Below are 11013 nucleotides of genomic sequence, written 5' to 3'. Positions count from 1 at the left end.
GCCAAGTCCAAAAAAATATGACCCATTCTGCACTTATTCTATCATGTCCCAGTCAAGAGGTAAGTGGTATACCTCACTATATGTTTCCTTTGGAATCATTATTGGTCATTGTACTGATCAGAGTTCTCAAGTCTTTCAAAGTTGTCTCTCTTTACAAAGATGCTGTTATTATTGAAATTGTTCTGGTTTTGTTCATCTTACTCTGAATTAAGTTTCTCCAGATTCTTTTCTGAAATGATCAATCACATCATTTCTTAGGGTACAATAGTGTCCCTTTGCATCAGCCATTCCCCCCTGTTGGTGAGCACCTTCTTAGTTTCTAGTTCTTAGGCACTACAAAAAGGGATGTTATAAATATTTTTGTATGTGTGGGTCTTTTTCCACTTCCTCTGATCTCTTTGGAGGTGAGGCCTAGTAGTAATATTTCTGGGTCATAGAGTATACATAGTTTAGGGACAGAATTCCAAATTCCTTTTCAGAATGGCTGGACTAATTCACAGCTCCATCCAAAAAAAAAAAGCAGCAATGCACCCATTTTCCAAAAGCCCATATATGTCTTTTTTTGTCTGTCATATTTGCCCACAAGGTGTGGAACCTCAGAATTGATTTAATTTGCATTTCCAAATAAATAGCCATTTGAAGCATCTTTCATTTGACTATTTTTATTGATTTTTTTGAAACCCTTACCTTCTGTCTTAGAATCAATGCTATGTTTTGGTTCAAAGGCAGAAGACTGGTAAGGGCTAGGCAATGGGGGTTAAGTGACTTGCCCAGGATCACATCACTAGGAAGTTTTTGAAGTCAGATTTAACCTAGGACCTTCTGTCTGTAGACCTGGCTTTCAATCCACTGAGCCACCCAGCTGCCCACTTGATTTTTCTTAGAAATGTTACTATTTATATTGTCTGACTACTTATCAGTTGAGGAATGGCTAATATTCAAGTAATTTGAATCAGTTTATTTATATATCTTTGGAAATAGGAATGTTATCAGAGAAAGTTGCTGCAAATGCTTCCCCCCCCCCCATTACCTGCTCTCCTAATTTTAACAACATTAGTTTTGTTTGTCAAAACACTTTAATTTTACATAGTCGAAATTATCCATTTTATCTTCTATGATCCTTTCTTCTCTTCATTTGACCGTCAACTTCTCTATTCATAGCTCTGATAAGTAATTTCTTCTTTTTCTTCTAATTTATTTATCATGCTATCCTTTATGTCTAAATCATCTATCTATTTGGGGCTTATTTTGGCACATGGTATTGTGGATGTTGGTCTATACCTATGTTTGGCCAGACAGCTGTCCAGTTTTCCCAATAGTGAGTTCTTACCCCAGTAACCCATTTCTAGTTTTATTAATTACTAGGTGTCCTCTTCCACCAGTACGCTGTGTACCTAATCTACTCTACTGACCAAGCTTTCTTTTGTAAACTCTTACCTTCTGTCTTGGAATCAGTACTAAGTATTGGTTCCAAGGCAGAAGAGTGTTAAGGGTTAAGCAATTGGGGTTTAGTGACTTTCCCAGGGTCACACACTTAGGAAGCATCTGAGGCCAGATATGAACCCAGGAAGGAGCTCTTGTATCTAAGGCTGGCTCTCTGTCCACTGAGTTACCTCCCCCCCCAATATCTTCTTGTATGTGAGTTTATTGCTACCCCAGCAATTATCAGTCCGCTGTAAGTAAAGCATGATGCAGCCAGCTGGCTCAGCGGGCAAGTGATCATAACAAAATCTCTCTGTGGATCTCCCAAAGTATCTTGCCCATTGTGAGCCTTTAACAAACCTTTGTGGACATGAAGTGAAGTGTCATATTCACAGGAAATGTTCTTCCTGGGCTCCATCCTCAGTGAGAGCTCAAAGGCAGCTCCCTCCAGTCACCACTAGAAGCACCTCTATCAAGTTTCCTGGTAAATTTCTCATAGCATCACCCCAAGTGGCCACTTGAGGGCAGCAAGAGCCCAGAAATGGTCCGACATTGCTCCTCCTCCAAGGTTTCCGCCACCAAGCTTGGGCACCCCGCCTTGCCCAACCAATCCGTTTCAAGGGGTGGATCCCGCCCAGAACCTATCAAGTTTAAGGAGGAGCAGAGAGGACTCGCCCTCATACAGTGTCCTACTCCCAAAAGCATGGCGAACCTCCCTAGGAAGCTGGAGCTGTTCTACGATGTGCTGTCCCCCTACTCCTGGCTGGGCTTTGAGGTGACTGTGGCGCGGGGGAGTCGGGAAGGGCTCCAGCTGCTGGGTACTGATAGAGCGAGGTCCTCTAGGGGATTCGTAAAAGGGGGCTGGAGCTTAGGACGTTGGATGAGGGCACTTGGGCAAAGGGTAAGCTTTCCTGGCCACCAGGGAAGTTGTGTTTGTCATTAGGAAACTGGGGAAGGTGAATCGGTGTTGAAGGTTACTAGATAAGCGCTGCCCCTTGGAATCAAATGGAATTTATTTATGGCTCCTGCCCTACAGGAAGAAAAAAAAAAGATAAAAGAAAATTCAAAAAGCAGAAATTACAATCACCCTCTGCAATTCTGTCTCAGTTTTCTCACCCAGAAACGCAGATATTGCCTTCTTTCCACCACTAGGAGGGAAGAAGTATGAGTATAATGGGACTCTGATCTCAATTTGAATAATCTTTTGGGTCCTTCACCCAGGATGAGTAGGGAAATGTAAGTCAGCCCCGGGCCACTGTGGAGAGATTGTTCCCCAGGTCCTGGGGAGCCCAGATAATTTCTCAGAGCCACAGCTAGAGAAATTATCCCAATTTGAACCAAAAGATTACCCAACCCTGCCCCTCGGGGCATTCGCCAGCTAGCAATGACCCTGAAAAGTCACATCTTAATGGGCTCCACCACTACCCACACACCTGAAAGCACACACTGTTGATCCACAGCCATCGTTGTCTCCTTTGCAGCTCCTGTGTCGATATCAAAACATCTGGAATATCAACCTTCAACTTCGTCCAAGCTTCATCGCGGGGATCATGAAGGACAGCGGTAGGGAGGAATCTCGAGGAAGGGAATGTGGTAGCTAGAATCAGAGTGCCCAGGGAGAGGTTCTAGGAAAGAAGGCTCAGCCTACAGGAGCGGGCTCCAGCCAATTTTGCACATTGCCATCATCAAATTTCTAGTTTATTTCCTTCTAAATCTCCAATCTATTAGATATAGGGAGTTTTTTTCACCAAAATTCTCAGTGACTCACTATTATGTAAGTTTCTTGAGGTCAGGAACTTTTTTTTGTCTTTGTATTTCCACATTGGAGCACATGTATTTAGTAGGTATTTAATAAATGTTTATAGAAATGAACTGAATTACTTGCCCACAGGGAACAAACCACCTGCCTTGGTACCACGGAAAGGCAAATATATGATGATGGACCTCCAGCACCTAAAGAACTTTTACCAAGTTCCCATTCGGATTCCCAAGGATTTCCTCAATGTGATATTAGAGAAAGGTCTGTGTGTAGTGGGGTGGGAGTGGGGAGGCTGATGTGATAGTGGGTGTGGATGTGTGAAGGAAAGGGGATTAAGATATGAAGATGAGGCATACCAGGGTAGAAAATCTAGGATGAAGAAATATTGGGGGAGGAGGCAGCTAAGTAGCTCAGTGAATAGTGAGTCAGGCCTAGAGACAAGAGGTCCTGGGTTCAAATCTAGCCTCAAACACTTCCTAGCTGTGTGACACTGGGCAAGTCACTTAACCCCAATTGCCTAGCCCTTGCCACTCTTCTGTGGCAATCAATACACAGTATTGATTCCAAGATGAAAGGTGAAATAGGTGAGTAAGATAACTCAACAGTGTTTATAGAGTTGTTGATATATATATTCATATTCAGAGGAACTCACTCTCCAGACCTGAGAGTCACTCTTAAGCCACAATGCTATCTGACTTTATTTTTAAACCAGTAAAATAAGTTTATTTATAGTAAATCAAAAGGAAATGATGGAGGACTAGGGCAATCCCTAATCTTAAAATCTAGATATTCCTCCCTCCATTCTACAGGCCTCTCATGGAGCCATCTTCAAGTTCTTCAAGCTATACTTTACTACTCTGATCTCTCTAAAAACCCAGACTTTCTAACTTGAGCTGACTGGTCCTCAAATTAGATAGTCAGGGTAAAAATTCATCAGAGTAGAGACGTTAAAATTTTGCTAAACTTCTTCAGAGGCCAAGATGGCTGCAGGCCTCTGGTCCAAAGACAGAGTTTTTTAGGGTCTGGCTCTCACTCACACTTAGTCTTGAAACCTCTCAGGAATCATGAATCAGGAGCTCACAAGATATCTGGGAGATGTTAACCGGAAACAGGGATAGAGAGGATCTCAGTTTCTTCTCACTAGTTAGACTACAGGACCTCCTGGTATAAGGAAAGGCAAGTCACCTCCTACAAACTGCCCCAGGAAGTGGACTCTCCACTCTCCTGACCAAACAGGAAAAATGGACCCTCAACAGTCTTTGGTCCTCAGTCTTATATCTTCCCCAGATTCTGGAATTGTCCCTTCAGTTCCATGCATGTGACCAGACCCTCCTTTGCAAACTCATGTCTTTGCTAAGTTTGCAAAGTTGTAAAACCCTAGTTTCTTATTTTCCCCCTTACAAAGGTAAGGATTTTTTTAAAGAAAGAAAGAAATATTGACTGAGCTAAGTCAACAGTTACTAAAGTTGAGCAAAAGGACTCTAGGATCCACAGAAAGATCTAGAGAAAGCATCCTAAGTTGTAAGAGAGAACTTAAGTTTCTCAGTGTCTTGAGTTGATCAAGACTATAAACACAAGATTATAAGAAAATATAGAGGTTATGAAGGAAATAAAAGTGTTGGCATATGAGAGATAGGAGACAATAGGAAAAGTAGATTTGGAGGGAGGAGGGTCAGTGGAGAAGCAAGAGAGATCCATCTATCTCTATGCAAGAGATGGAACTATAGAATATCAGGAATAGTTCTAGACTGAGAATCCAGCAAAATCTAGGTTCAAATCTTTCCTTTTAGCTTATGCTAGGCATGTGACCATGGGCAAATTATTTCTACTATTCTAATCAGTTTTTTCATCTGTAAAATGCAGATGATAGTGCCCAAAGTACCTACCTCATAGTGTTGTCATGAGGTTCTAGGGAACTAATGCCCTTTGCAAATCTTAGAGTGCTATATAAATCTAGGCTATTTTAATTGTCATTATTGTTATTATTCCCTTCCCATCCATGACTGTTTTATTTTCCTCAGGGAGCTTGAATGCCATGCGATTCCTCACAGCTGTCAACATGGAGAAACCTGAGATGTTGGAGAAAGTGTCTCGAGAGCTGTGGATGCGTATCTGGTCACGAGTGAGTTCTTTTTAATTTCTTTTGATTATCAGAAATCTATTTTCTTTCCTACCTATTCCCCCCTAGCCCACTACCCCACCAAGGAAACCAAAAAAATCTTATAAACAAACAAGCATAGACAAGCAAAATGAATTCCTGGGAGGGCTATATCCAAAAAATACTTCTTTCTTTCTACACCTGTGAGAGATCTCTAGCTAGAAGTGTAGGCATACTTTACCATCAGTACTCTGGAATTATGGTGATCATTGCATTGTTCAGAGTTCATTTTAAAAAACAATTATTAGGGCAGCTAGGTGGTTCAGTGGATAGAGAGTCAGGCCTAGAGATAGGAGATCCTGGGTTCAAGTTTGACTCCACACACCTGGCTATGTGACCATGGGCAAGTCACTTAACCCTAATTGCCTAACCTTTACTGATCTTCTGCTGTGGTATGGACACAGTATCAATTCCAAGACAGAAGGAAAGGTGGTTTTTGTCTTTTTTTTAAAGACAAGCAAACAGTTATCAGGCATACTCTTTTTTCCTCCTTAGGATCTACCTCCACCCACTGAAAAAGAAGAAAGAAAAAATTATAAAACTTTTATGACATAAGCACAGGCAAAATAAATTCTCATGATGGTCATGTGGAAAACAGTATGTTTCATATCTAAATAGTTGGTAATCTTTTTTCAAAAAGTATGTGGCATTCTTCATTTTTCAGTCTCTCTAATTATAGAGGACTTAAGTTGATCAGAGTGTTTAAGTCTCAGAATTTTTCATTTTTAAAATATTGATGGTAAAATGTTATTCTTATGATTCTTCTCGCTTCACTCTGCATCAGTCCATTTAAATACCACAATTTATTTAGAAATTCAGCTTCTGAGTTAGACTCTCTAAAATGCCTCATCCACCTGGGCTCTACCCCACATCAAAAGAGAGGTCTGGTTCCTCTTACTATTTGCCTTTATGATACTCCAACAGATTGATTTATGTAGCACCAATATTTTCCATGTACCTAGGTCCATGACTATATCTATTCTCTCTGTATCCCCTGTCCAAGCTTTCTTCCCTTTGCCCAACTATATTCTATCCTTCACTTTTAGGATGAAGATATCACAGAACCTCAGAGCATCTTGGCTGTGAGTATCCTAGCTCTGCCCCTATTTCCCTAACTGGAAGTCTAAGGTTGTTGGAGGAAGAACAGCTAGGTGGCACTAGTGCCAGGACTAGAATTAAGAAGACATAAGTTGAAATTTGGCCTCTGACACTTACTAGATGAATGATCTTGGGCAAATCACTTAATCTATATTTGCCTCAATTTTTTGATCTGTAAAGTGAGGATAATAATAGCATCTATTTCCAAAGGCTGTTGTGAGGATCAAATGAGATAACAATTGTAAAGCACTTGACACATAAGCACTATATAGATGCAAATTATCACCATCATCATCATCATCATCATCATTATTATTATTAGAAATGAGCATCTTTATTAAGTGAAACATAGCGTTGTGCTCAGGGCGATAAGGTATCTGGGAAGCAAGGCAAAATGACGGGAGGGTGGAGGCGAGGAAGCCTTGGACAGAAAATCTCTGATGAAACAGGAATCACAATTAAAATATATCTGAAAAGAAACCTCAGTGGCACTAAGAGGAAAAAGGTAGTGGAATGTGTAGAAACACTCAGACAAGAATAGAGATGATTTCCAGGAGCTCCTTGGAGAAGGGGACACTCAAAAGTCAAAGATCTAAGAACCAATCTTCCTTGCATGTGGAAAGTCTAGAGGCAATGCCACAAGAAACCAAAAGAGCCTGAAGTGGTATTATTTGTTGTTCTGAAGGACAAATAAGAATAAATCCAAATATAATTTTTCTTTTGACTTTAAAGAGGAGAACGAAAGCTTTCATGTGGCAGGCCTAAACAACAGACTATTCACTAAAGTAAAATAAGCAGCCAATATTTAACCATATTGAGTTCAACTCTTAGGTATATTGGACTGTAAGGTTTATAAGCAGTTTCCTCAAAAAAAAAAAAAAAACTCCACAAATGTTACCCCCATTTTCCAATAAGGAAACTGTGGCTCCAAGTAGTCAGACACTTTGGCCTGAGTTATAGAGCTAATAAGTGGTAGAACCAGGATTTGCATCCCAGCTCCCTGCTTCTTAGAAGGTCATTCTTTTCATTTTACCATTATGAGCATTTACTAATATTTAAACGTCTTGATAATTTATTGATCGTTCTGGGCTTAGAGGAGAAAGGATATGGGATTGTAGCAAGGGCTTCTATCTGTTAGAACAGGGTTTATGGTAGACTTCCAGGGCACCTATTCATCTTCTCTAAGGTTTTCAAAATTTCTGGCAGGGAAGAGAATCCACACATATGCACATCTTTTGCTCCATGTACCATTCGGCACCTCTATTTATTATCTCAAGGCTTCAGGAAAATGAAGTCATTTCTCTAAAGTTTGAGGATCCTTGGACTAAAGCATTTTGAAGGGAATCAGCAAATAATATTTTAAAGAATAGTCCAGAACTAGAAGTTAAGAGGCCTTTGTTTCAAGGTCTCTGGTCTTGGGCAAATTATTTTCCCTCTTAGTTTTGTTATCTGTCAAAAGATGGAGTTGGACTAGATATTCTCTCAAGTCCTGTGAAAATCTAAAGTCAAGGTCAAGGGAATAGTCATGATATTAGGAATCTCCATGGACAAAGCCAGGAATATATACTGTTTACTTCTGAGGTCACTAACCAGGACCGATCAGATCTAAAAGTTAACCCTGCCACCTCTACTTAACTATGGTATGTTACCTATCTCATTTCCATAGGCTGCAGAAAAAGCAGGACTTTCTAAAGAACAGGCTAAGAGACTACTGGAAAATTCTTCAACTGACAAGGTGAAGAACAAACTAAAGGAGACCACAAGTGCAGCCTGCAATTATGGGGTAAGGAGCCTTTGCCCCAAAATCAACCTTTGATTTTTGAAGGAGCTCTATTGTATCTTCAAATTTCTTCCCATGAGTCTAAATCCCAGTACAGCACCTTGCCATTTCCCACCAGTCCCAACCACCTAATAAATCTATGGAAAGAAAGGAAAGGAGAGAAATAGGTAATAATAGAAGGGCTAAAATAGAGAAGGGCTAATGTTAAGAGACAAAAAATCCAGAATCTCCAGCCTATCCCTGCATGATCTTTCATTATCTTCACAGATACTGGCCCCCCACTCCCACTCCCCTTCATCAACTAAATCAACATTGACTCCTATCCTTCAAGATCTTCTTCCTTGCTCTTTCTGTCTTGCACTCTGATGTCTCTTTCTTCAGGCGTTTGGGCTACCCACCATAGTGGTCCACATGGATAACAAACCCTGCGTCATCTTCGGCTCTGACAGAATGGAGGTGCTGGCCTACCTGCTAGGTGAGTTGGAATCACTTTCCCTTAACATCATTAAGACAGTCTTTGCCCCGCAGCCCTGCCCACCTCCCAAACTTAACACTGAGGAAGAGCTTAGAGTTAGGAGTTATTCTTGGATAACAAGTTTCAAAGTTTCCAAGAGGCAGAGCCTTTACTGTACACTTCAAATAGGAATGGGGCTCTGTCTTTTTAAAATTGGAAACAATCTTTGTTGTAAGGAAACTATACGTATTATAGAAGATATGGAGAAATCATCTGCTCTTTGAAACCAAGAATGATCTCTTCCAAGAACTTCCTGAGTCCTTGTGAGCAAGAGAAGGGAAGAGAATAATGGGCAGCATGCTTTGCCCAGGCCCCAGGGACTTCCTTCTTTTAGGACCATCTCTAGAAGGTACATGGTTTTCTCCTTCCAGGGGAACAGTGGCTAGGCCCCATGCCCAGTGCTGTGAAAGGCAAACTCTAAGCAATTATAGAAAAGGAGGAGCTGCACATCCTTAGGAACCAAGCCCTTCCTCCCCAAAGTGTCCTCATCATGGAATCCAGGATGCGGGGGTTCTGCATTCTTACATTCTCACATTTGAGGGAAATGTGATATGTTATCCTGAATTTACAGCCCTGAGATTGTGCTATTCCTTCTGCTCACAAGTGCCTTAGGTATGAACTCAACCTTTATTGTTTCAACCAAATAAACTCCCCACTGGGGAAGACACTTGTGTGCCTGTCACCATTTTGGTGTGTTTCATGATTCTTGACTCTGCATCAATACCTATTCTTCTCTGGAGTGTAAAGGTTAAATTTAGTGGTTGGACTTAAATTATGTGAAATAACATGGTCCCTAGAGTTATTATATCTCAAGTCAGAAGTTTATTTACAAAATAGAGTGGAAACAACAAAGTAGAAAAATGTGAGAGAGGTTAGAGAAAATACCTATACTAGTCCTCATCCAGGAGAGCCAGTAGTGAGTAACTATGAGGCCTCCTCCAAGATGGAAGCTAGTCTTTTAGGAAACTAGGAGAGTAGTCAGCCCTTTTCATTCACCCAACGAAGTAGTCCAGGAACCAGAATCCAAGTTGATGCCACGATCCAAGCTGCAGTCTCCTGTGAAGTTCCCTCTTTGAGGGAACTTCCCTCCAGGAGACACTCTCCACTAGACTCAACTTCACCAGACTGACTGCTCAGGGATTTCATGGTTTTCATAGAGGTTTCTTGTTCCTGCCCCTCTTCACAGGGACCAATCACAATTTCCAAATTGTTCAACCCTGCCCAGGGGTAGTATCTGTGGGACTGAGTTGTCACCTCCAAAGGAGTTAATTCTCCTCCTAGGATTGACACATTCCTGAGTTGTCATCCAGTTTGGATTCACATGTTACTGAGTTAGCACATGGGTTGCAGTCTTCCTTTTGGAGGGGAGGTACAAACTCCTGTAGTAAGAGTTTCCCTTATTTTAGGGTTAAGTATGGGTATATTCACTTTTGTTGATTAATTCAAAAGTAGATAAAGGAGAGTTAATCCTGTCCTCACAATCTAGTGATATACTAAGTAGGGGTATTTAAGTTATTATTAACCAAAGTTTTAACTGGACTAGGCAAAGGGAATAAAGGATTCCCTTTTCATAAGAGTGAACTCAAAGAGAATCAAGAATCCCTTTCATAGGAGGTAATGAAAAGAAGGTCCTCAACAATTTCCTAGCCTGTGATCTAAGAAAGAGAGAAAAATGGCAATTAGAAAAATCACTGATTATATACATGAAGAAACTGATACTGGTAATAGGGACCTATTTAAAATCATATAACTAGTAATCTGCAAAGCTAAGACTTCCACCTCAGGCTACCTTTCTTTTGAATATCTTCAGCGGAGATAAATCTTTGCCCTTTGACATTGGTGTGAGTTATGGAAACAGCTGGAATTAATTTATCATGGTGAATACAACTCCCTTCTACAATTCATTTTTTGGTTAATCTGCCAGAGTAGACTAGACTTGCTCAACCATTGGTCTAAAGACTGTGCCAACTGTAGTGAAAGATGAAATGATCTGGAGGTCCACCATAGACCCTGGTAATAGAAGTCCTTGCTATAGTCCTTTTCTCTAGGCCAAAGAGATGCTATGTTTGAGACAGAACTGTAGAAACTGACTAGTGTAAACTGAGGATCCTCTGGAGTGACTTAAAGGTGATATGCTGGGAATTTACTGGTGTCTACTTAGGGATTAGATTATGTTACTGACTGGAAGATGAAGAATATTTATCAGACCACAATTAGTGTAGAGATAAAAAGAACTTCAGAAACTGACTAGTTCAATCCATATCCAAACATGAATTCCCTAT

General features: G+C 40.7%; 1 protein-coding gene across 3 annotated transcripts; it reads left to right on the top strand.

Annotated features, from left to right (window-relative positions):
• The first annotated feature begins 2089 nt into the window (after positions 1 to 2089).
• Positions 2090 to 9416, top strand: GSTK1 (glutathione S-transferase kappa 1). 3 transcript variants are annotated; one of them, XM_044679607.1, is made up of 8 exons: positions 2090 to 2197; positions 2904 to 2985; positions 3314 to 3442; positions 5203 to 5303; positions 6386 to 6421; positions 8104 to 8220; positions 8599 to 8692; positions 9103 to 9416. In XM_044679607.1, exons 1-8 carry the CDS (start codon positions 2126 to 2128, stop codon positions 9150 to 9152), a joined length of 681 nt encoding a protein of 226 aa, XP_044535542.1. In that variant the 5' UTR covers positions 2090 to 2125; the 3' UTR covers positions 9153 to 9416. The 3 variants fall into 3 exon arrangements, with proteins under 3 accessions (XP_044535542.1, XP_044535541.1, XP_044535543.1); XM_044679606.1 differs by lacking the exon at positions 3314 to 3442; XM_044679608.1 differs by lacking the exon at positions 6386 to 6421.
• Positions 9417 to 11013: the final 1597 nt, after the last annotated feature.

Source organism: Gracilinanus agilis, chromosome 5 (genome assembly GCF_016433145.1).
Source record: "Gracilinanus agilis isolate LMUSP501 chromosome 5, AgileGrace, whole genome shotgun sequence".
NCBI classification, from domain to species: Eukaryota; Metazoa; Chordata; class Mammalia; order Didelphimorphia; family Didelphidae; genus Gracilinanus; species Gracilinanus agilis.
The sequence above is the reverse complement of the archived record's forward strand: the minus strand, read 5'-3'. Positions and strand labels throughout refer to the sequence as shown.